The sequence below is a fragment of the Beta vulgaris genome, chromosome 8 (genome assembly GCF_026745355.1).
Source record: "Beta vulgaris subsp. vulgaris cultivar EL10 chromosome 8, EL10.2, whole genome shotgun sequence".
NCBI classification, from domain to species: Eukaryota; Viridiplantae; Streptophyta; class Magnoliopsida; order Caryophyllales; family Amaranthaceae; genus Beta; species Beta vulgaris.
In genome coordinates, this window is record NC_079209.1 from 35,398,741 (window position 1) to 35,426,115 (window position 27,375).

Sequence of the window (27,375 nt, forward strand, 5' to 3'; positions counted from 1 at the left end):
TAACTATCTCGACTTAGTAATTCGAAGTATAAACGATAGGTAATCTCATTGTTTATTAACTTCCTTTTCTTTCCTACTCTAATGAGCTTAGCGTCTTTTAAGAGTCAATGTTAGTGAGCCGAACTGATTTTAGTTAGTTTAATAATCCAATACCTTTACCAAATCCATTCAATTCTTATGTCCAATACTCCTAAAATCAGGTTCGAATAGCAAGGTCATTATAACTTTCCGTCTAAAAATCAATAAACTACTTTCTTTACTTCACACCTTACTTAATTACAAAACCTTAAATCAGATTTACAACTTACATCAAATAAATAACTTAAACTAATTACACAACTTAATTAATTACTAATTTACTTAAATTACAATTTAATTAACTTACAACTTAAATTACTAGAAAAACAGAATAATACATATTATAACTAATATAATATCATATTATAAATATTAGGTTTTATACCACTTAATCTCGCTGGCAACCGACTTCCGGCGACCGACTTCCGGCAACGACACACAACGATACCTCGCCTACTCGAACGATCAAAACTTCACACAACCGAAGCCCTCGCGCACGCCAACACGACAGCAACAACAAGTCTCGCACCAGCCCCTCGAACGCACCACACTCAAACCATCCTTGGTTCTCACACGCACATCAGCGACGCACCACGTTCCTTCGTACCACTTCATTCGCTCGCTCGCAAACCCTCGATCCTCGCGCAGACTCGATGCTCGCTCGCAAACCCTCGATCCTCGCACAGACTCGATGCTCGCTCTGCCAATTTACCTTGAACATCGCACGCACACATGACACATAACACACTCGAGCCACTAGCCTCGATCGTCGCACAAATCGCTTGAACACCACTCCATGCCCAGCCTCGATGCCCTCGACACTCGCACAAACCCTCGAACCACGATCCTCTGCACTCGATATTCACACCCGCTCGCGTAGACGACCTCGTCGCAGTACTCGCACGCCTTCAACGAGGCTCAGATGAAAGAAACAACGAAGGAGAAGGAGGGAGAGAGAGAGAGAGAAACGGCTAGGACAGAGAGAAATTGAGAGAGAAGTAGAGAGGACGGCTGAGAGGGAGAATTAGGGTTCTAATTTTTTTTTTTTCCTTTTTTTCCTTATTCTCTCCTATTTATAGTGTGGCAAATCTAGGTCTAGTAGGACTCGGTTTAATTTATTTATTTTGAAATTAAAATAAACCGAACGATAGTAGAATTATGTTAAAGTTGTAAGTGCAATCAAACCGTATTTTTGTTATTCTATTTTTTTTTGTAAATACTACTAAAATACCTTTCAATTATATTCTTTATATTTATTTATAAAGAAATAACTCCGAAAATACGGAGTATTACATAATATCTCTTGGAACCCCATGCAATCTCACTACATACCTAATGTACGTCTTGCAAGTTGCGTCTTTTTCCATATCTCCTTAATAGGTATGAACACGGTGATCTTCGTCAGTCAGTCTACATTAATTCAAATAGTATCTTTGCCACTCCTAGTCCTAGAAAAAACAGTCACAAAATCCATAGAAATAGAATCCCACTTCCATCCAGGAACCACTAAGGATTGAACCTTCCCAATGGGTCTCTTATGATCTATCTTCACTTTGTGACAGGTTAGGCACTTAGACACATATTCAGCTACCTCAAGCTTCATGTTTAGCCACCAATAGATACCCTTAAGGTCTTTGTACAACTGTCACCCCAGGGTGCATAGGATATGGAGTGTTATGCCCCTCATCCATAAGACATCTCTTAAGGTCCTCACACTTTTGTGGTACACACCACCTTCCCTTAAACCTCAAACTTCCCTCATCATGGATCTTAAAGTTGGCTTCCTTACCTTGCTTCATTTTCTCCTTAATCTTATCTAGGTGCTCATCCCCAACTTGACCCTCTTTGATCTCGTCGAAAACTAATAACCCCAAAGATAAAGCGCTCAGTCTTGCCTCACTTTCCCCCGGGTTTAGAAATTTTAGGCTCAACCTCTGCATATCTTGACACAACTCCTCAGGGACTACTAAGACACTCAAACTATGGCTCGACTTCCTACTCAAAGCATCGACAACTACATTTGCTTTTCCCTCATTATATTTGATGTTTAGGTCATAGTCTTTAATCAACTCTAACCATCTCCTCTGCCTCATATTAAGGTCTTTTTGGGTGAAAGTGTACTTCAAGCACTTATGGTTGGTAAATATCTTACAGGTTATCCCATAAAGGTAATGTCTCCAAATCCTCAATGCAAACACTATGGCGGCTAACTCTAGATTGTGGGTAGAGTAATTAGCCTAATAAGGTTTCAACTAACGCGACGCATACGCAATTACCTTCCCATTATGCTGTAACACACATCCAAACCATTCTTTGAAGCATCACTATACACCTCCCTCATTCCCATCAGGCAGGGTCAAAACAGGTGTAGAGGTTAAACGTTCCTTCAAAATCTAAAATGCTTCTTCACATTTTTCACTCCACTCAAACGTTGACTCGTTCTTCATCAAATTGGTCATGGGCCTCGCTATCTTTGAGAAACCTCGCACTAATCTCCTATAATAGCTAGCTAGACCTAGGAAACTTCGAATATCTGACACATTCTTTGGAGTTGGCCACTCACAGCTTGAATCTTAGCAGGATCTATAAAGACTCCTTCCTTAGACACATAGTGACCCAAAAATGCCATTTTCTCCAAACGAAACTCACACTTAGAGAGCTTTGGCCTATAATTGATTCTTCCTAAGCGTCTCCAAAATAATGCTCAAGTGCTCATCATGCTCTATTTTGTTCCTCGAATATATCAGTATAACATCAATGAAAATCACCACGAACTTATCTAGAAACTCATGGAAAATCATATTCATTAAGTCCATAAATATGTCAGGAGTATTGGTTAACCCAAATGGCATTACAGTGAACTCATAATGACCATAACGCGTCCTAAAGGTATTCTTAGGTGCATCCTTCTCAGCTACCCTCAGCTGGTGATACCTCGAACGTAAATCAATCTTTGAGAACGCAGTCGCTCCATTTAACTAATTGAATAGGTCATCTATCCTAGGCAAAGGATACTTGTTCTTGATGGTTACATTGTTCAGTTCCCTATAGTCAATACACAACCTCATAATCCCGTCCTTCTTCTTCACAAATAATACAGGAGCTCCCCAAGATGATGTACTAGGCCTAATATAATCCTTATCCAACAACTCCTGCAATTGCGTCTTCAACTCACTCATCTCATGTGGTGTCATTCTATAGGGTGCTTTTGATATGGGTGAAGTACCAAAAACTATGTCGGCAGATCTTTCAGCTTCACTGCGACTCATACACGTACTATTTACCTGGAGCCTTATTCTGGTTGAGGTTCTGACTAGCAAGCTTATTATAGTTCTCTTGGTTGTTCTGTGACCCTACAGGTTTAGAACCTTGGTATCCTGATTGTTTAAGGTTAATAGTCATATATTAACTAGAGCCTTATTCTGGACGAGTTTTGAGGTTAATGTATTACAATGAAGAAGTTATAATAGTCACATATTAACTAGTTAAGAACTAAATGTCGAGGCTCCAAAGTAAATTAATTTTCGTTAACGTAACGATATAGGATTCCTAAATTACTTTAATAGTCTTTATTATAGTATAGTTGAGTTATTGGTTGACATTCATTATAATAAGCTAGTATGTGAGTTTAAATCACTAGGTTGGATATAAGTTGCTAATTACTTTAATAGTCTTAGTTATTGGTGTATGTAATTTGGCTAAGTAATCTATGTTAGTGTTTAAAGCGACTAACAAACAAAATAATACAGGAATGAAATTATGTTTAATTCAAGTTCCGTTTCTTTGATTCGTGGAATCTAGTTATTTGTTTGGATGGTGGTTTATTGGGTTTTGAAAAGTGATATGTTATAAAAAGGAGTAAGAATTATAACTCCGAGTTGTTAGTTTGCCGAAGTCTTTATTATGGGAACACATTAATTAATTTGTTAATCGTATGATTATTCCTCTTTATAATTCAAATGGTTGAGTATAATTCTAAGAAGATGGTTAATCAGTTTAGTGTATTTTGATGGGAATCGTCCTAGTGTTTAATGAGGAAGGATTATTTGATTAAACTCTAAAGGTAATAAATTTAAGTGATCTCCGTACATAAAGTTAGAATTGGATTGACATATTATTTCTAATTATATGGAGTCTATTGGAGTAAGTTTATATTAACTAATTATGGATGAGATTATTGGGGAAGTGTTCAATAAAGGATTTCAGTTCAATGACTATAAATGGAGTAGTATAACAAGTTATATTGTTAATTTAGAATCACTAAGCTAAGTTAATGCTTTATATTACTGGAGTATAAGTTCGTGGATTACATTAATGTCGCTCTATATGAATATGAGTATGATCTGTAATTGGTTTTACCGTTGATTAAGTTAAATAGGATTTATCTAATGGTATAACTAGAACCATATTTAGTCACTTTAATCAACCTTTCATTGGCAAACATCGACTTGTGGAGTTTAAGTTAACTCTCCTTAGTTAATTCTAAGTGAGAGACCGATACCCGAGTATTGTTAGTGTATGATAATTGTTATTATCATTATTGAGGTGAGTCTACATCGATATTTGTGAAGTGAAAAAGAACAATAGTATGAACTATCTATCTACAAAAGTATATGTTGTATGAGATTGATTGCATATAAAAGCATACATGTATCAGTATGAAATACTTACTTACAAAGATATTATGTCAACTGGTAATAATTCCCTAAGGAGAAGTGTTGTGGATTGGTTGATTGTTCAAAAATTGTTTTGCTAAGAGTCATTGAGATGATATGTAAACTTGAGTTTTAAGTATAATTGGAATAAGACATGAATGATAATGGAAAGTGATCTAAAGGGGAAAGTAGCCTCTTCAGAGTCGGCAGATGAGGTGACATGAATGGTACCCCCATGGACTGTGAACCTTGGGGGGGTCCCCACAGGAAAACCTACCCATTGCTCTGTGGGGAGATAATCTGGGGATATCAGGTAACGTGAAACATGTAGATGGCTGCTGATTGAATAAGCGGAAAAATGTATTCCGGACTAATCGTGGTTATTGGCCAAAAGTAAAGCGAATGGTTGGGTGACGACCCCCACTGTGGGAGTGTAAGCTTTGTCTCTTCCTGTAATCACCCATAATTTTAAAGGATTTTATAGATATATTTTAGTATTTATATATTTATATTTAAACATAATTTAATTTCAAATGATTTATTTATTTAAAGGAGGTTGACTATTTTAAAAGTCAAAGGAAATTATTTTAAGGATTCAAGAAAGCTAAAAAATATTTTATTAGGCATGCTTTGAAAAACGTTTGAAATATGATTTCGGTTTGGAAAGGAGTTATATTAATGTTAGAAGTTCTAAATTATTTATCCTATTCATCATCACATTTAATTTAGCCCAATCTCCTTTTCCTAAACCCAAAAGGAAGCCTCCTTATAAATATCTTAATACCCAATTATTTTACCCCACACAAAGAATATTTTCTCTCTCTTCTCTCTCAACCCACACGGCCAGCCTTCCTTCTTCTCTCTCCTCACGTTATTTTTCAGTTTTTCCTTCTTCCAAGTTTTCTTCTTCTTCAAGTAACGTTTCTTCTTCAACAGGAAACGTCACAAAACCTTCAAATCTTTAATTTTGGGCGTCGACTTGTTGTTGTTGTGTGTCTGATTTTCCGGCGTTGTCCTTCTTCCTTGTTCTTGGATTTGTTGGTTAGTTAATTTCTTTTCTTCTTCCTCAAGTTTCCATTAAAGACTATGTTTTTATCCTTTATTTTAATACTAATCTTGATTATTGATTGTAATTTACTATTTTAATAAATAATCTTGATTCATATATATTATATATTATAAGAATAAAAATTCAGATTTGTTTATTATTGTTAGATTGAAGTTTTAATCATTAAAGCATGGATTTTTAGGGTGTTAATTATTATAAAACCATAGTAGTATGTTGTACACTATGAGATTGTTTTAGATTATGAATTTAAGCATGTTTACATATGTTTAAAGAGGATTTTATGATTTTATAAGTTGTTGGAATTTCATAAAAGACTTTATTAATGGAGTTTTAAAGAATTTTAATTACTAGTATGGTAGTATTATGCTAGGAATTAAAAGTAATTGAAGTTTTGATAGTAAAATCAACTTTTGAATATGTTCAAAGGGGATATTGAATATTCTAAAGTTGCTGTATTTTTTATTTAAGAGTATTGATTTTAGCTTATATTGATTTCTAGGCGGAGAATTTTCTGTAAGGGACTTTTAAAGAGTTAAAAGTGGCATGCCGACTAGTTTACACAAGGCACGTACATACCTGTGTGCTATGTGATTAACATCATGATTTAAGGAGGAAAAGTTGTAGTATCATGTATAGGAACTCTATAAGTTCATATGTGATTTCTAGTATGATTGATTTCTACATATTTTATGCCTGTGTGCAAGCTTGTTAATTATGAGATTTATTATGAGTTAAAGATTGTCATGTTTGTATGAAATTTTTGATGCAAGCATGTGGATGGGAAGTTTATTTATTACTTCACATGGGGGAATTAATATATTATTGAGATTGAATCATCTTTATTCATGTGTTCCCTTACAAGTATTATTTTCACTACTTTACAAGGACTGTGGGCCTTATTTGGTAAGTTGATAAGTTACATTTTTTAAAGGTAAGTTTGATTGTTGGCTAGGTTCAACAAAATAAGAAAGATTAAGATCAAAAGAAAGTTATCTTGGATTATAAGTTGTGATCACTTATTTAATCCTAAGATAAAAGAAATTCAGTTGTGAATGATTGATTTGTATTTCTGTGATTGCTTGTATGTGTATCATAACAAGTAATAACATATAAATAACGTAAAGTATAACGAGGATAGTTATAGACCTTAGACTGGTGCACGTCTAAAGTTGGACATTAGGTGTTGAGGTACATGGTGAGAGTGACATGGCTTTTCTGGGGGTGGATTGATCATTATTCCTATTTTTCAAAAAGGTTCCTCGAGATCGCAGGTCATTCTGGAATACGGAGTCGCTCCCGTATTTCGTCTTCTCAGTGAAGGCATTAGTAGAGAAGACAGCTCTGGTCCTATAACTATTCTATTAAACTAATAAAAAGATGTTTAGAGTTTAGTTCTGTAAAAGTTGTCTGCAGAATGTTATATGATTATATTATTATTTATCCCTGCATGTTTTAGTATCATGTTAGGAATACTTATGTATTAGTATGTAGTAATATTCAGCTTTGCTGATTACGTGCTTTGTTTGTGATTGTGATCATGGCTTTGCCTTATTGATCCTGTGATGACCCATTTTGGTGAGCAGATTCTTCAAAGCATTAACATTACAGGTTCGCAGATGTGCATCATGGGAATCTGGGAATGGAGAAAATGTGTAATCTAGTATATCTTATTTTCTGCTTTAGTATGAAAGTACTTTAATAAGTTTGTTTGAATAGACGTACTTAGAGTGTTTGATTTTTAAAGTACTTATTTATTTATTTATTTATGATAATAGACTTTAAAGTTTAGTTATATGTTTTCCGCTGCAAAATTCTGAATAAGCCGATACATTGTCACATGGGCGATAATACTTTGGTAATTCTCTAAGTTTATATTATAAAGATATTTCCGAAAAGAGAGAACTATCGGGGTGTTACAAAGTTATATCTGGGAGCTTTAGGTTATTTTCAAAACTTTTAGGCGCCTAACTAACTTATTAGTTATTTGAAGAAACTCTTAGAATTGCTCCTACTTATTCATTTTGAAAAACTTATAGGAATATATATATTATTATATGTATATTTTGAGGACCGAAATTTTATTTTTTTTTAAAAAAAAAGGGGGTCCAAATATATTTTTTATGGTCGAATTTTTTTTTTAGCCTCAAAGGGATTTTTTTTTTCGAATTACATTAAGGTTCAAAAATTTCATGAGGTCCGAAATTTTTTTAGTCAAAATTTTTTTTATTAGTCGACACTTAATTATGATTATTTTATAAGGATGTCTGCATTATTTTATTACCTTTAAAGTTTTACTTGTTGCATTGTGAGAATGGGTAGTATAGGAAGGGCATATAGGATAGAAATATTATATGCCTGCATTGAATAGTTAGTTCAACATGTTATTATTTTTCTTCCATGCTAACTATTTATATTTTTCTTGCCTGCTAAGTGTTATGTTCTCATGCCTATGATGTTAATGGTAACTCCTTATTGTTTATTGTTGGGAATACGTCCATGGAGAGTACTAAAATATTATAGTATATATTTGTTGTTGTAGATCCTTAAATATGTCTCCTAGATTAGGAAGCTATTATAACCACATTGTCCTGAGTGACGATGAAGTTGATGAGGACATTGCACCTATTGATGATAGAGAGTATACCAATCTAGAATGGACCATGCATAGAATATTGAGGTCATGATTGACTAGTGATGATGAGCTCATTGTGGAACTTGACAATGCTAGAGGCCAAACTAGAGAAGACATCTATCATGCATTTTTCAGGTATGAGACTGATACTGAACAGGAAGATGAAGAGCCTCAACCCACTAAAAGATCAAAGCGGCAAAGAAAATATGTCTACTACTATGAGCATGAGGTAGAGGAAGCTGAAGATGAGACTTTCAGGCCTGACCAGTACCATGAAGCTAAGGATAATGTTGACAATGTAGTACCTTAGACTATTATATGTCTCTGATTATCAAAATAATATAATATATTAGTATTATATAATAATGCTGGATAGTTGACCAACAGTGTTAGAATAGTTTTATAGACCATTATTTTTAGGAAAGTATAATATTATAGTAACATTCATTTTTTTTAGTACCCTTTATAGAGGAATAAAAGCCATTGTTTATTTATATATATGAGTGAGTAAGAATTTATTTTGGGCACGTGATGGGAATATTTTTATTATTTAAATTTTCATTATGTGATTATATCCTTGCTTGTTTCTACTTGCATATTGATGTGAATATATTTTACATAGATGATTATGTGATTATTAGAGAACATTTCATGTTGAACTTGAAACTAGTTGAGAAATTGTTTGTTGATGCGATCTTTAATGATCAAATCAAATGTTGCCTTCTTAGATGGACATGTAAGCTATGCTCGAACTTAAAGTAGAGTTATATTACTTTCAGGTCCCGAAGTAGAATGGCTAACGACAACGACCTAACTGTTGATATTCGCCTCTTGGGAGAAGAAATCGACTCAGGAGAGAGCTGAGCGTCCTGAAACTGCTGGGAAATGTTCGAAAGACTAGTTAAGGTTAAGCCACCATACTATAAGAGGAAAGCTGACCCAACCTTCTTAGAAAACTGGATTAGGGAGTTTGAGAAACTTTTTGAGGTTGTGAACTGCCCTGAGCATATGAGAGTGGGTCAGGTTGTGCTACATCTGAAAGATGAGGTTGATTCATGGTGGAGAGAGAGTGGAGCTAGATTGAGTGTTGTTGAAGGATTCAATTGGGGTGCCTTTGTGATTGCCTTGAGATGGAAGTTTTACCCTGCCTTTATGCAGAAGCAAAAAGCCCAAGAATTCATTAACCTTAGGATGGGTAGCATGACCATTTCCGAGTATTACAACAAATTCATAGCCTTGTCCATATTTGCACCCGATGTTGTAGCCACTGAGGAACTTAAGGCTCAAAGGTTTGAGTCGGGTTTAACTGATGAGATACAGTTGGGATTATAAGGTGAGACCTTTGCATCCCTAGATATAGTGTATGGAAGAGCATCCCATATTTATGGATACAGTCAAGGAAAGATAAGAAAAATGTGGTAGTAGGTGAGAAGAGGAAAGATTTTAATGCTAGGGAAAACCAAGGGAATTTCAAGAGAAACCATAATGATAATGGAAATTTCCAAGGGAGAAACAACCAAGATAACCGCAACAAGGGTAAACCTAATAGAGTTAATTACTGCAAGAGTTGTAACGAAAATCACCCCGGGTAAGACTGTAAGGGAGGAGACCTAGTGATTTGTAACTACTGCCAGAAGAAGGGTCATAGGGAGTACGAGTGCTACTCTAAGCACGGTAAGGAACAAAAAGGCCAGGGGAGTGGAAATCATGTCAGATCAGGGTTCAACCAGTCAGGAAACCAAGGTCCTAAGTCTGAAGGACATTAGAGAAACCAGCGGAACTATAGTAAGCCTGCAAGTGAGAACCCCAACCAAAGTAAGTCTGCGGGAAAGATGTACGTGATGAGTCGAAAGGAAGCTGAGAAATTTGCCGACGTATCTGCTAGTTTTTCTGTTAACTCAGTCCTTGTTAAAACATTATTTGATTCGGGGGCAACTTATTCTTTTATATCATCATCTGTCCAAAAGATGCTGGGGTTAGTAGATTATGAAGAAATTGACTTGTCTATCAGTATTCCCACTGGAGAGATCATAGGGTGTACCAAGTTGTTTAGAAATTTACCTTTGAAGATAGGAGACTGTATTTTTCCATCTAACTTAATAGAATCCAATTTGGGAGACCTAGATGTGATTCTTGGGATGAATTGGATAAGTCTTTACAAGGCCAATATCGACTGTGAGATTCAGAAGGTAGTGTTAAGAAACCCTTTGGAAAAATTGACCTCTTATAGACGCTTTCGGAAACCTAAGAAGTTTGGAGTTATCTCTACTATGCAAGTAAGGAAATTAATGAGAAAAGGGTGTGAGTTATTCTTCTGTAGTGTACAGGATGTGAGTAAGGAATTCGAAGTAAAGCTTGAGGATGTCTCAATTGTGAACGAGTTTATGGATGTGTTTCCAAGTGAGATTTCAGGTATGTCACCTGCTAGAGCGAGTGTGTTCTCAAAGATTGACTTACATTCAGGATATCACCAATTGAGGGTAGCTGATAAGGATGTACCTAAGACTGCCTTTAGAACGCGTTATGGTCACTATGAGTTCATTGTAATGCCATTTGGGTTAACCAATGCTCCTGCTATATTTTTGGCTTTAATGAATAGGATCTTTCATGAGTTTCTAGATAAGTTTGTGGTGGTTTTCATTGATGACACACTAATATATTCGAGGAATGAAGCTGAGTATGATGAGCACTTTAGGATCATTTTGGAGACATTGAGGAAAAACTATTTGTATGCCAAGTTCTCTAAGTGTGAGTTTCGTCTGGAGAAAGTAGCGTTTTTGGTTCACTATGTGTCTAAGGAAGGAGTCTCAGTAGATCCTCCTAAGATTCAAGTTGTGAGTGAGTGGCCAATCCCAAAGAGCGTGTCAGATATTAGAAGTTTCTTAGGTCTAGCTGGCTATTATAGGAGATTTGTGAGAGATTTCTCGAAGATAGCGAGACCTATAACCAACTTGATGAAAAAGGAGTCAAAATTTGAGTGGAGTGAAAAGTGTGAAGAAGCCTTTCAGATTTTGAAAGATCGTTTAACCTCTGCACCTGCTTTGACCCTGCCTGATGGGAGTGAGGGATTTGAGGTATATAGTGATACTTGGAAGAATGGCCTAGGAAGTGTGTTACAGCAGGATGGGAAGGTAATTGCATATGCATTGCGTCAGTTGAAACCTTATGAGGCTAATTAGCCTACCCATGACTTAGAGTTAGCTGCCATAGTGTTGGCATTGAAAATTTGGAGACATTATCTCTATGGAGCGACTTGTAAGATATTCATAGACCATAAGAGTTTGAAGTACATTTTCACCCAAAAAGACCTGAATATGAAGCAAAGAAGATGGCTAGAGTTAATTAAGGATTATGACCTAGATATCCAGTATCATGAGGGGAAAGCCAATGTGATTACTGATGCCTTGAGTAGAAAATCGAGTCATAGCTTAAGTGCCTTGACGATAGTCCCTGAGGAATTGTGTCGAGATATGCAAAGGCTGAGCCTAGAAATCTTAAATCCTGGGGAGAGGAGGCAGAACTAGAGCTCTATCTTTGGGTTTGTCAGTTTTCTATGAGATCAAAAAGGGTCAAGTTGGGGATGAGCATCTAGATAAGATCAAGGATAAAATTAGGCAAGGTAAAGAAGTTGGCTTTAAGATTCATGATAATGAGAGTCTAAGGTTTAAAGGGAGGTGGTGAGTACCACGAAAATGTAATGACCTTAAGAGACCCCATATGGACGAGGGGCATAATACTCCATATTTTGTGCACCTTGGGGGTGATAAATTGTATAAAGACCTTAAGGTTATCTATTGGTGCCAAATATGAAGCGAGAGGTACCTGAGTATATGTCTAAGTGCCTAACCTGTCAGAAGGTGAAGATAGATCACAAGAGACCCATGGGGAAGGTTCAATCTTTAGAGGTTCCTGGATGGAAGTGGAATTCTATTTCTATGGATTTTGTGACTGCCTTACCTAAAACGAGGAGTGGAAATGACACTATTTGGGTTATTGTGGATAGATTGACCAAATTTGTTGTATTTGTACCCATTAAGGAGACATGGAAAAAGAAGCAACTTGCTAAGACATACATTAGGCATGTGGTGAGACTACATGGAGTTCCAAAGGATATCATTTCTGACCGTGACTCTAGGTTTCTTTTGAAATTTTGGAAAAAGGTCCAATTAAATCTGGGGACAACATTGAAGATGAGTACAACCTTTCACCCTGCAGCTGATGGTCAGACTGAGAGGACTAACCAGACTATGGAGGATATGATGAGAGCATGTGCGATTGACTTTCAAGGTAGTTGGGAGGACCAATTAGACCTGATTAAGTTTTCCTATAGCAATAGTTATCATGCAAGCATTAAGATGACACCTTTTGAAGCATTATATGGACGGAAATGTAGAAGTCTCATTTGTTGGAACAACTTTAGTGAGAATATAGTCTTGGGGACAGAGTTTATTGAGGAAACCGTCAAGAATGTCAGACTGATTCAGGCTAGAATTCAAGCTGCGCAAGATAGACAGAAGGGTTATGCTGACTTGAAATGACGCGAGGATGAGTTTGCTATAGGTGATAAGGTGTTCTTGAAAGTATCACCCACTAAGGGCGCTATGAGATTTGGGAAAAAGGGCAAGTTAAGTGCTAAGTATGTAGGCCCATATGAGATTTTAGAACGAATTGGGAAAGTAGCCTATAGATTGGCATTACCAATGGAGTTTGAAAAGATGCATGATGTGTTCCATATTTCCCAACTTAAGCGTTACATCCTTGATGAGCGTCATGTCCTAGAGCCTGAACGAATTCAGATCGATAGTAGCCTCACCTATGAGGAAAGACCTGTCAAGATTCTCGACAGGAAAGTGCGTAGTACACGCAACAAGGACGTTCACATCGTGAAAGTACTTTGGTCTAACCACGAGTCGGAAGAGGCAACGTGGGAAGCCGAAGATGATATGAAAAAGAAGTATCTAGACTTATTCCTTGAGGTTAGTTATGAGGGTGTAACTCGTTTTCCTTAAGGGGGATAGACTGCAATAAATTTCGCGCTTTTTGTCTATTTTTATGAGATTTTCATATAGATGTATTGCTATGTTAGGCAATTTGCACAAGTCAGTGCTAAAGAAGTAGATTCTCCTCATAAGAAAACGTGTTTATAAGTAACAAAAGTGTTTTAAGTTAACAAAAGTGTGCACAAGTAGCACAATTCTTTTAAACTTTTGAAAAGATGAGTTCAAATTTTTGAAAGTATGTGCATTTTCGTAGCAAGTTTCAGGACGAAACTTCTTTTAAGGGGGGTAGACTGTAATCCCCCATAATTTTAAAGGATTTTATAAATATTTTTTAGTATTTATATATTTATATTTAAACATAATTTAGTTTCAAATGACTTATTTATTTAAAGGAGGTTGACTATTTTAAAAGCAAAAGGAAATTATTTTAAGGATTCAAGAAAGTTAAAAAATATTTTATAAGGCATGCTTTGAAAAAGGTTTGAAATACGAATTTGATTTGGAAAAGAAGTTTAAGTGGACTTGAGGAACCCAAATTCTAAGTAGATTAGGAAAAAGGAGTTATATTGATGTTAGGAGTTCCAAATTATTTATCCTATTCATCATCAAATTTAATTGAGCACAATCTCCTTTTCCAAAGCCCAAAAGGAAGCCTCCTTATTAATATCTTAATACCCAATTATTTTACCCCACACAAAGAATATTTTCTCTCTCCTCTCTCTCAAACCACACGGCCATCCTTCCTTCTTCTCTCTCCTCACGTTATCTTTCGGTTCTTCCTTCTTCCAAGTATTCTTCTTCTTCAAGTAATGTTTCTTCTTCAACAAGAAACGTCAAAAAACCTTCAAATCTTTAACTTTGGGCGTCAACTTGCTGCTGATGTGTGTCTGATTTTCCGACGCCTTTGTACTTCTTTCTTGTTCTTGGATTTGTTGGTTAATTTCTTTTCTTCTTCCTCAAGTTTCCATTAAAGACTATGCTTTATACTTTATTTTAATACTAATCATGATTATTGATTTTAATTTACTATATTAATAAATAATCTTAATTCATATATATTATATATTATAAGAATAAAAATTCAAATTTGTTTATTATTGTTAGATTGAAGTTTTAATCATTAAAGTATGGATTTTTAGGGTGTTAATTATTAGAAAACCATAGTAGTATGTTATACACTATGAGTGTAACACCCCGAGTCTTCCGAGTCGAGTATATAGTCACCAATGTGCATCCAGGGCTAACAACTGTCCTCAATAACCAACACAAGCTCTTCCGACGTACTTTGTCCTCACTCGTGCGAACCCTGAGAAACTTCTCACGAGGTGACCCATCCCAAGACTACTTTTGGCTAAGCACGCTTAACTATTGAGTAATGAAGGAATTAAGCTCCCTAAAAGAAAGATGCATCTTGTTGGAATGAGTAGCCTGCTAAATCCCTTTAAAGCAATCATGAAGGGTATTACAATGAGATTGTTTTAGATTATGAATTTAATCATGTTTACATATGTTTAAAGAGGATTTTATGATTTTATAAGTTGCTGGAATTTCATAAAAGACTTTATTAATGGGGTTTTAAAGAATTTTAATTACTAGTATGGTAGTATTATGCTAGGAATTAAAATTAATTGAAGTTTCGATAGTAAAATCAACTTTTGAATATGTTTAAAGGGGATTTTGAATATTTTAAAGTTGTTGTATTTTTTATTTAAGAGTATTGATTTTACTTTATATTGATTTCTAAGCGGAGAATATTCTGTAGGGGACTTTTAAAGAGTTAAAAGTGGCCTGCCGACCAGTTTACACAAGGTACATACATACCTGTGTGTTATGTATGTGATTAGTATCATGATTTAAGGAGGAAAAGTTGTAGTATCATGTATAGGAACTTTATAAGTTCATATGTGATTCCTAGTATGATTGATTTTTCTACATGTTTTATGCCTGTGTGCAAGCATGTTAATTGTAAGATTTATTATGAGTTAAAGATTATCATGTTTGTATGGAATTATTGGTGCAAGCATGTGGATGGGAACTTTATTTATTAATTCACATGAGGAAATTAATATATTATTGAGAAAGATTGAGATTAAAAGAAAGTAATCTTGGATTGTAAGTTGTGATCACTTATTTAATCCTAAGATAAAACAAGTTCAGTTGTGAATGATTGATTTGTATTTCTGTGATTGGTTGTATGTGTGTCATAACAAGTAATAACATGTAAATAACATAAAGTGTAACGAGGATGGTTATAGACTTTAGACCGGTGCACGTCTAAAGTTGGACATTAGGTGTTGGGGTACATGGTGAGAGTGACATGGCTTTTCTGGGGATGGATTGATCATTATTCCTATTTTTCAAAAAGGTTCCTCGATATCGCAGGTCATTCTGAAATATGGAGTCGCGCCCGTATTTCGTCTTCTCAGTGAAGGCATTAGTAGATAAGACAGCTCTGGTCCTATAACTATTCCATTAAACTAATAAAAAGATGTTTAGAGTTTAGTTCAGTAAAAGTTGTCTGCAGACTGTTATATGATTATATTATTATTTATCCCTGCATGTTATTTATTTAGTATCATGTTAGGAATACTTATGTATTAGTATGTAGTAATATTCAGCTTTGCTGATTACGTGCTTTGTTGTGATTGTGATCATGGCTTTGCCTTATTGATCCTGTGATGACCCATTTTGGTGAGCATATTTTTTAAAGCATTAACATTACAGGTTCGTAGATGTGCATCATGGAAATCTGGGAATAGAGAAAATGTGTAATCTAGTATATCTTATTTTCTACTTTAGTATGAAAGTACTTTAATAAGTTTGTTTGAATAGACGTACTTAGAGTGTTTGATTTTTAAAGTACTTATTTATTTATTTATGATAATAGACTTTAAAGTTTAGTTATATGTTTTCCGCTGCAAAATTCTGAATAAGCCGATACATTGTCACATGGGCGATAATACTTGGGTAATTCTCTAAGTTTATATTATAAAGATATTTCAGAAAAGATAGAATTATCGGGGTGTTATACCTCCGTCGCGTTCTCTTTCCCCCTGGTTAAAAGAAAGTTATCTCAAATTGTGAAAGTTATATCAATATTGGATTCCCGATAAGGAATCATATAAGGTAAGTAATGAATGTTTATTCAATATTTGAATATGAGTATCGATATTGCTTTCCTGATAAGGAAGCATATCATGGTAAGTTACACTGATCGATGTTGGATTCCCGATAAGAAATCATATCTTGTTATTGGATTACCGATGAGGAATCGTTATGGTGAAATTTGTTATGTTATTTATTGCTTGATAAGGGTTTGTGTGTGACCAATGTTATCAAAATCGGGATCCTACTTTGGATCGTAGGGGTTGGTAGAATCGAATCGGTGGGATCGGATCGTAGGATCGTAAGATCCTACAATTCGGTGAAATAGAGATAATTATACTAAAATATGGTGAGAACCTCATGTTAAAAATTTACACATATTAATAATGAATTTTTTAATTAGCAAATGATGTTAGTTTTTCAATACTATAAGATTGAAGTAACATGCGACCAACATCTAATTGGAAAAATATAATATGTGAAATTACTTTATGATTTTTATACGGTAGAATCGGATCGTAGAGTCGTAGGATCATAAAATCGTGTTAAGATCCTACCATGTGATTTTTTGTGGTTGGGCAGGATCGAAAGATCCTACAAAATTAAGATCATACGTAGGATCAGGATCGGTGAGGTCCTCCAGGATCGTAAAATCGTAGAATCGTAAGATCCGGATCGGGATTTTAACAACAATGTGTGTGACAGTGTAAGGGAATGATTGATAGAGTATGAAAGCATAAGTTTGGATTTCTGATAAGAAATCAATTAAAGGAGATAAATTATATTGCTTATATCAAAGTCGGTAAACTCAAATTCCTTATAAGGGATTGTGACAAGTTGAAAGATAAACTAATTAGATTTATATGAAATATGTGACTGTTGTGATTGCTTGAAATTGCATTGTCATGTTTGTTGTTATTAAGTGAATCATGGTGTAATATAAAAGGATTAATCGGATAAGGATATAATATGTATCTGGTCAACAAGAGTTGATGTGAAGTATGTTGTGATAGCGTGACTGTTGTGATTATGATGATTGTTGAGTCGCTTTCAAGTAAAAGCCACCAAAACATGTATTAAGCTTATTTACAGGTTTAATACTCAACTTTGTTACGGATGTTGTTTTATCATTTATGTGGCCTGTCACTTGGTGGGTGGCAGCTTCTTAAATGTTTCAGGTTGAAGTCGTGAGTTAATGTTTTGCAAATTGAAGCTAATACGAGCTGGAGCATTGCTATAGTTGTAATTGAAGTGAGGACGCTCGACATTGTAATAGTTAGCAAGTAAGTTAGTTATAACATAATTTTGTATTTAAGAGTCGTTAGCTAGTACTCCTGATTCTCTGTTAAGTGTTGCTCTGCGAAAGCGTTGAGGTTGTTGAGTTATGGGATTTAGACATATTTTACTTACTGAAGTATAACAGGTTCATATTATTGCTCGCTTTAGTGTTATCTTATTTGCAGAGGAAACTCTGCCGGATATTCTATAGGAATTTATAAGGATAAAGTCTGAGAATCAGGGCGTTGTCGTAATAGTTAATTTGAATTGACTAGAATTGGAAATTGAGCTCCACACTCTCCGATGTAGTTCGGTGAGTGTGATGGTAATAGTCCGGGTTATCTCGACTAGAGTTTCTTTCGTTATGCTTAATCCTCTGTATGTTGGTCAGGAAAATTCAGGATGTTACATATATTCTCGCTAAAATCATTCCAGCAAATGGGACTTCCACACTTCCTTCCATACAACGCCACCAAAGGAGCCATCTTGATACTCACATGTTAACTATTGATATACGAAAACCCAATCAAGTCCAAGTGATCTTCCCAACTATCTTGGAAATCAATTGCGCACACTCTTAACATATCTTCCATAATCTGATAGGTCCTTTTAGTCTAACCATTGGTTGTAGGATGAAAAGCAGTACTCATCTTCAATGTTGTTCCAAGATTCAATTGGACCTTTTGCCAAATTTTGTTCTCATGTGCTTCCACACATGCTGAGCTCCACATATTCTTGTACAGTCAAAGGTAAATCTGACTCCATGCAGTCTCACAACATGCTTGATGTACGTCTTCACAAGTTGCTTCTTCTTCCATGTCTCTTTGATCTGAACGAACACGACAGACTTCGTCACACGGTCCACAATAATTCTAATAGTATCACTGTCATTTCTCGTCTTCGGCAAAGCAGTCATAAAATCCATGGATATATATAATCCCACCTCCATCCAGGAACCTCTAAGGATTAAACCTTCCTCGTTGGTCTCTTATGGTCGATCTTTACTATATGATAGGTCAGAGACTGTGACTTGAACTCAACGACTTCACGCTTCATATTCGGCCTCCAATAAATCTCCTTAAGGTCCTTATACAACTTATCCCCCCCAAGGTGCACAGAATATGGAGTATTATGGCCCTCATCCATAAGCCTTCTTATTAAGCTTTTTGCACTTTTGTGGTACACACCACCTTTCCTTGCACCTCAAGCTTCCATCATCATGAATCTTAAAGTCACCTTCCTTGCCTTGCTTTAGCTTCTCCTTAATCTTATCTAGGTCCTAGTCTCCAACTTGATCCTCTTTGATCTCATCAAAACCTAACAACCCCAATGACAAAGCACTCAATCTTGCCTCGATTTCCCCAAGATTTATAATTTCTAGGCTAAGCCTTTGCATATCTCGGCACGATCCCTCAAGAACTACCAACGTATTCATTCTATGGCTCGACTTCCTACTCAAAGCATCGGTAACTACATTTACCTTCCCTTCATGATACTAGATATCCAGGTCATAATTTTTAATCAATTCCAAATGTCTTCTTTGTCTCATATTGAGATCCTTCTGGGTGAAAATCTACTTCAAATTCTTATGATCGGTAAAGATCTTGCAAGTTGCCCCATATAGGTAACGTCTCTAAATTTTTAAGGTAAATACAATAGCAGCTAACTCTAGATCATGGGTAGGATAGTTCGACTCATACGGTATTAACTTACGCGATGCATACGCGTTTACCTTCCCATTCTGCCCCGGGACACATCCCAAACCATTCTTCGAAGCATCATTATACCTTGAATCCTTCATTTCCATCAGGCAGGGTTAAAGCAACTACAGAGGTTAGACGCTCCTTCAAAGTCTGAAAAGCTTCCTCGCACTTCTTACTTAACTCAAATTTTCACTCTTTATTCATCAGATTGGTCACTGGCCTTGCTATCTTCGAGAAATAATCTCTCACATATCTCCTACAACAGCCAACTAATCCCATAAAACTTCTAATATGTGACACACTTATCAGTGCAGGCCACTCACTAATAGCTTGAATATTTGCAGGATCCATATAAACTCCTTATGTTAACACATAATGACCCAAAAATGCTACTTTATCCAAACGAAACTCACACTTAGAGAACTTGGACAATTGGTTCTTCCTAAGCGTCTCCAATACTATCCTCAAATGCTTATTATGCTCTTCTTCACTCTTTGAATAAATCAAAATATCGTCAATGAACACCACAATGAACTTATCCAAGAACTCATGGAATATCCTATTCATCAAGTCCATAAATATAGCCAGATAATTGGTCAGTTCCAACGGCATCATAGTAAACTCATAATGATCATAACACGTCCTAAACGCGATCTTAGATATATCTTTATCAGCTACCTTCAATTGGTGATACCCCAAACGCAAATCAATCTTTGAAAACATACTCGCTCCATTCAACTGGTCGAACAGGTCATCTATCCTAGGCAAAGGATACTTGTTCTTAATGGACACATTGTTGAACTCCTTATAGTCAATGCACAACCTCATACTTCCATCTTTGTTATTCACAACCAACATAGGAGCTTCCCAAGGTGACGCACTAGGCCTAACATAAACCTTATCCAACCATTCTTGCACTGCGTCTTCAACTCGCTCATCTCACGAGGTGCCATCCAATACGGTGTCTTCCAAATAGGTGAAGTACCAGGAACTAAGTCTATGGTGAACTCGATGGCTCTCCTAGGTAGCATACCATAAATCTCACTTAGACATCCATAAGTTGATTCACAATCGATACGTCCTTAATCTTCCATTCAACCTCTTTACTCAAGAAGAAAAACTCACATCCCTTCTTCACCAACTTCTTCACTTGAATCGCAGAAATGATCCCAAAATTCTTAGGCTTCCCAAAACGTCGATATGAAGTTAACTTCCCCAAATGGCTTCTCGACACTTCCTTCTGAGCATCACAATCTATTTTGGCTTTTTAGAAACCTAACCAATTCATCCCCAGAATAATGTATAGGTCTCCCAGATTGAACTCTATTAGATTAGAAGGAAAAACACAGTATCCTATCTTCATAGGCAAGTCTCTATACAACTTGGTACACCTTATGACTTCTGCAGTGGGTATACTAATAGGCAGGTCAATTATTACTTCAAAGTCTACCAAGCCCAAAATTTTAATAATGGACGACGAAATAACCGAATAGGTCGCCTCATAATCAAATAACGCTTTAACGAGAACATAGTCAATAGAGAAAGTACCAGAAACTATGTCGGAAGATCTCTCAGCTTCATTGCAGCTCATCACGAACAACTTACCCAGAGCTTTACTCTAGTTATTGTTGTTGCTCTCACTAATAGGCTTATGGTAGCTTCCTTGATTGTTCAGCGACCCTATAGGCTTCCTTGATTATTCTGCGACCCTATAGGCTTTGAACCTTGGTTGTCTGATCGGTTGAACCCAGACCTTCCCTTATTACCACTTTCATTACCATTCTGCTCTTTCTTTTGCTTGGTGAAGCACTTAAACTCTCAAAGCCCCTTCTTTTAGCAGTAATGACAGGTTAATAGATCCCCTTTATAGTCTCTACTAGGGTGGTTCTTGTTACACTTTTTACAGTTGTAACTCCTCTCAGACTGGCCCTTACCATTAAAGCCCTGCCCATTCCTTACTTTGAAATTCCCATTCCCATTTCCATTCTTCTTAATAAAGTTCCCTTGATTTCCTCCAACATTAAAATCTTTTGTTTTCTCACCCACTACAACATTCTTCTTATCACACCTTGATTGAAGACCATAAATATGGGCGGCTCTCTCACAAATAACATCTACGGACGCAAAGGTCTCACCACCTAACCCCAATTAAATTTCCTCGGTTAAACCTTGTTCAAATATCTGAGCTTTTAGCTCTTCAATAGCTACAATCTCAGGTGCAAACTTAGACAATGTTATTAACTTTCTATAAGACTCATAAATGTAACATCCGACTCATTCGGAGTCGAGTCTATTGTCACCAATGCGCATCCAGGGCCAACAATTGTCCTCAATAACCAACACAAGTTCTTTTGATGCGTTTTGTCCTCACTCATGCGCACCCTGAGAAACTTCCCAGGATGTCACCCATCTCTGGAATACTCCCAGCCAAACACACTTAACTATGGAGTAGCTAAAGAAATGAGCTCCCTGAATGAAAGATGCATCTTGTTGGAATTAGTAGCCTCCTAAACCCCTTTAAAGAAATCATTTGGGGTATTACATGCACCCTTACTTGAGAAGAGCAACGCCCTCGTTGCGCCAGAGGACTCCACATATTTGGCCTACGGCCTGTGGGTCGCCCCAATTTGGAAACTAATCACATATTTGACACGCAACCGATGATATAACGCTAGAATCCTCCCTCACTAGGCGACTAACCTTGAATTAATTATCCACACGATCAGCATACGATCACAGGGTTGCTTTGATAACATTTGTAACACCCGAACCATTCGAAGTCCAGTCTATCATAACCAATGCGCATCCATGGCCAATAATTGTCCTTAATAACCAACCCAAGTTCTTCCGGAGTATATTGTCCTTACTCATGCGCACCCCGAGAAACTTCCCAGGAGGTCACCCATCCCTGGACTACTCTCAGCCAAGCTTGCTTAGTTGTGGAGTAACCAAGGAAATGAGCTCCCTAATATAAAGATGTATTTTGTTGGGATTAGTAGCCTGTTAAATCCCTTTAAAGTAATCAAGAGGAGTATTATGATACTCCCCGTCCTAAGGTTTATGAATTCCTGAGCCTTTTGCTTTCTCATAAATGCAGGGTAAAATTTTTCTCTTAAAGCAGCAATAAAGGAATCTCAATTAAACCCTTCATTAGGACCAAGTCTATTTCTATTTTCTTTCCATCATAAGCCAGCCTCATCTTTCACATATAACACATCCTAACCTACTTTCATAGCCTCGGGACAATTTACAGCCCCAAAAATCTTTTCGAACTCCCTAATCCAGCTTTCTAAGAATGTAGGGTCAGCTTGCCCCTTAAAGTACGACAATTTAATCTTAGTTAGTCTTTCAAACATTCCTTTGCAGGATCGGGAGCTCATCTCTTTCTTGAGTCAATTTTTATGCCAATAGGCGAATAGCAGAGGCTAAGGTGTTATCATTGTTGGACATTCTACTTCGCGACCTTAAATTAATGTAAATCTACTTTAGGTTTCTATTCACAACAAATTGCCATTTACTAAGAAGGCACCTATTTGACTTGATCATACAAGATTGCATCACAATCATATTCTAAGAATTATAATAGCATCAATATCAATCACTATAAACCATAATCAACCATATACTCTTTCCTGAATAGCATTCACATCAATAGTATATATGAGGACTAAATAAAATTTAATCACACCAATTGAATAAAATATTCCTTATTCACGTACTAAAATAAATTCTTACTCAACTTGAATAGCTAAATAATCACTTTTATTTTTCAAAATGATGATAATAATATTTTTTCCAATCCATAATAAACAAACTTATTCCTTAACAAAATAAAGATACTGAAGAAAGAAATTTAAACCATCATAGCTTAGCTACTTATTCAATAACTAATCTTAGAACATACATAAATAGTCTGTGGAGTTACATTATTAGTCCTATCCTTATTTTCCTTGTACTTTTTTGGAATGAATATCTCATTTTCAATGTCCTAACTGCATAATAGAAGCAATTTGAATTTCTAGCTCTAGTATATCTTTGAATCTTCTTAGGTTGAGACTCATCCTCTTCTCATAATCACTATCAGCCCTCAAAACATCATGATAGGTGTCTTTTTGAGTCTGCCCTCTATCATGATCAAACTTTTGAATGACCTCATCGTCGCTATCAGGGATTGCTACTTTTAACACACGGCGTATGACGACCTCTATAGTAGTGTAGCTCTCGTTATATGACTCTCTATAATACTTATCATCACTCAACACAATAGGGTTGTAGTAGCTTCCTGATAAGGGTGAATTATTATATATTGTAACCTTCTTATTCCTTTTTACTAGCTCTCTATTAGCATTATAAACTATAAGTTGTGGATTTTAATTATTTTCATATGTTATTTAGAAATTATGTTTATATGATTATTTATTAGTTTGACTTATGTCATATTATACTATTAATAATATCTAATGTTGACAAGTATATTATAATTTTGGAGTCAAAGAACTAGAATTTCTCTTGAGTAAATAATGGGTTGAACCCATGTTAATAAATTTTAGCCAAACGAATGATTTCTTGATGTTATATGTGCAAGGAGTGAAAAATAGTGCCAAGCCCAATGTTGCGACAAAAATACACGCATGAATTGATGTAGTATTACTAGGCTGGGGATTCACGCTACGGGGAGGAAAAAAGGGTAGTGAGCTTGGATTAAAAGGAATGTAGGAGACGAAAGTAGGAGGCAGCATCAGTCCACGGGAGACATCAAAGGAGTGGGATTTGATTAAAAACCCACATAGAACAGCATCAATAAAAGGGGGAACGCAATAGACAAAAGGGGGGACGAAGTATACGGCAGTTCGACGAACGTAGAGCACGAAGTAGATGACGAAGAACGAAGCTTGCGATCTGATTTTCGACCATGGTTTCTTATAATTGGGTGATGTTCTCTTCAATTATGAGTAGTTAATTTATTTTTCTAGGACTTAGATGAAACCCTATTAGTATAAATTGATAGTTTAATGGTGTTTGAGAATTGATTTTTGGTTTATGACTACATAACTATTGAGATTATTATTGGGTTGATTATTGTTTGCCACATAGGTTGATGATTGTTCTTGTAGAATTGATTATTGGTTTTATTGTTATCAAATTGACATACTTTGTTCTTGCAGTTTAAAGTGTGATGTTATGCAATGGTATATGATGATTTGTGGTTAAACAGTTGAATAATTTATGCTTTGGTTAGATAATTTATGTCACCTAATTAATCACAATACCATTTTTATGAGTATTCCAGCTTGTAGTTTAGGGTACTTGATAAACCTATTCATTCTCATTTCGATTTATCTGTTAGTCATATTAGTAGTGGTAGATTCGACTGTCCTAAATTTTTTATTATTGTCTGTTTTCCGGTTCACTTTTTATTGCCAAGTTTATATAGTTTATTATTTATTTCAGATTAGTTTAATTAATTTACAAACAAATCATTATATCACCATTTAGGATAAAATTAGTAGACATTAGATTTAATATTACTTAATTGTTTCCAGTGAATACGATACCCTATTATTTATCACTTACTACTAAGTCTTGTACACTTGCAAGAATAGGATTTTATAACTTGTTTAAAATCGCTATCACTTCCTACTCGGGTAGCGTCTCTATCAGTCATATCTAGGGGTCCATTAACTGATGAACACGACATCTAGGAATAAATAATACCCTCAGTTCGCGTATATTCCCAACAAGAAACAATAAGCAAGAATAAACAAATAATTTAAAGCTAGGGAAAACATTAAACAATTAAGCATAAATAAAGGCATATAATATTTCTATCCTATATGTCATTCCTATACTATGCATCTCCCACAAAATTAATAAAGTAAAATAAAACATAAACTAAGAGTACCAAAAATAAACAAATAAAATCAAATAATAATTTTCGAAAAAAATAGAAAATCGAGAATAATAAAAAAGAACCGGTTTTAAAAAATGTGAACCTAAAAAAATTTTGAATCCTTCTTGAAAAGGAAATATGTTTCTAAAAATGATTTAAGCACAACGAATAAGTATGAGCTCGTTTTTTATGAAATTCATTTTAAGTAACTAGGCGCCTTAAAATTTATAGATTGGCACGAAAGGCCAATGAAAACCTAAGCTCCAAGATACTACTTTGTAACACCCCGACAATTCTCTATCTCTCAAAATACCTTTTTTATTAAAACTTAGAGAATTATCAAAGCATTATCGCCCGTGTGATAACGTGTCGACTTATTCAAGAATTTGCAGCGGAAATAATAAATAACTTTGAAACATAATTAACGTAGTTAACCTTAAAGTCAACTCCAGACCAAACCAAAAATCAGACCAACTTAAAAGTCAAATACTCAAACCATAATAAAAATCAACTATAAACGTATTAAGCTAAAAACAAACTCTCCAAGAATCCCGAACCCATAATGCATCATATTCAAACTTGGAATAGTTGGTGCTTTACTGATCCTGAGAGACTGCTCACCAAATGGGTCATCACAGGATCAATAAGACACATCCATGATCGATAGCCACATAAGAGCACGTAATCAGCAAAGTTGAGTATTATAAAATAAACAAATATAAATCCTAACATGATACTAGTAAGCATTAAAGTAAAGATAAATAATAATATAATAACATGACAGATTAATTATACTGAACTTGACTCCACAACCAAAGTTCATTAAAATTTAGATTGAATTTAGAAGGCGAAGTACGAGCGCAACTCCGTACTCCCATGACCAACAATATCGAGGTATTAATTAAATAAAAAAGGACACTATGATCAATCCAGTCCGAAGAAAAGTCATGGGCTACCACCATGTACTCCAACTCATACTAGTCCAACACTTCAGGCACAAGTCTAAAGCTTATTGCTATAGTCTTTCCACTTTAAGTGATTAATAAATTAGTCATTAGTTATGACTCACAAGTAAGACGACCAATATCATCATCAAGGATACATGAACTTCCATTTTTATCTTAGGATTATTAGATAAGGTGATCAACAACTCAACAATTCAAGAATATACCCATTATTAGTTTAATAAGCAACCATAATTTATTTGTTGATCTAAGTCAACAATCAACCAACGTTTCATAAGTGAATAATCAACTTACCAAATAAGTCACAAGGCCCTCATAAAGTAAATAAAATAATCCAAAGGGAATAACATGATCCAATTCATGATTCAATAACACCATAATTATTAGTCCCTCGTGTGAATTAATAAAATAAAGTTTCTAATCCCATATGCTTGCATCAATCATACATACAAACATAATACAACAAAGCATAGGCAACATGCTTCACATAACGGCATAAAACATGTAATCCCACTTGAATATAAATTTTACATATGAACTATAAATAGTTTCGTATACATGATATTACATATATCCTAATCTTAGCACATGATACCAGTCTACTAACACGTAGGTATGTACGTACCTTGTGTAGACAATATGAGAGACCACTTTTCAACCTTAGAAATCGCTTAAAGAGAATTATCCACCTACCAAATATCAATACAACCACTAATCAATACTCAAATAAAATTTCAGCAACTTTAAACTATTTAAAACCCTCTTTAAAAGGTTTAAAATCCTTTTTAATCAATAAAACTGCAACTATTAATGTCTCCTAGTATAATACTACCATACTAGTCATTAAAAACCCTCAAAAATCCAAACTTTGACATTTAAAACTTCATCATAAGCATACTAATAAAAATTCCAAAAATTTATAATATGTTTAAAACACTCTAAAACATACTTAAACATAATCATAAATGTTAGAGTACTCAATTTTCTTAAACTATAATAT

General features: G+C 35.2%; 1 protein-coding gene across 1 annotated transcript; it reads left to right on the forward strand.

The window, feature by feature from the left end:
• Nucleotides 1–9,319: 9,319 nt before the first annotated feature.
• Nucleotides 9,320–9,766, forward strand: LOC104901476 (uncharacterized). The gene has a single exon (XM_010689066.1). It carries the CDS (start codon nucleotides 9,320–9,322, stop codon nucleotides 9,764–9,766), a length of 447 nt encoding a protein of 148 aa, XP_010687368.1.
• Nucleotides 9,767–27,375: the final 17,609 nt, after the last annotated feature.

Bases quoted from the DNA above. Each gene is read 5' to 3' on its own strand.
- LOC104901476 (XM_010689066.1), top strand. From the start codon at position 9,320: ATGTTCGAAAGACTAGTTAAGGTTAAGCCACCATACTATAAGAGGAAA.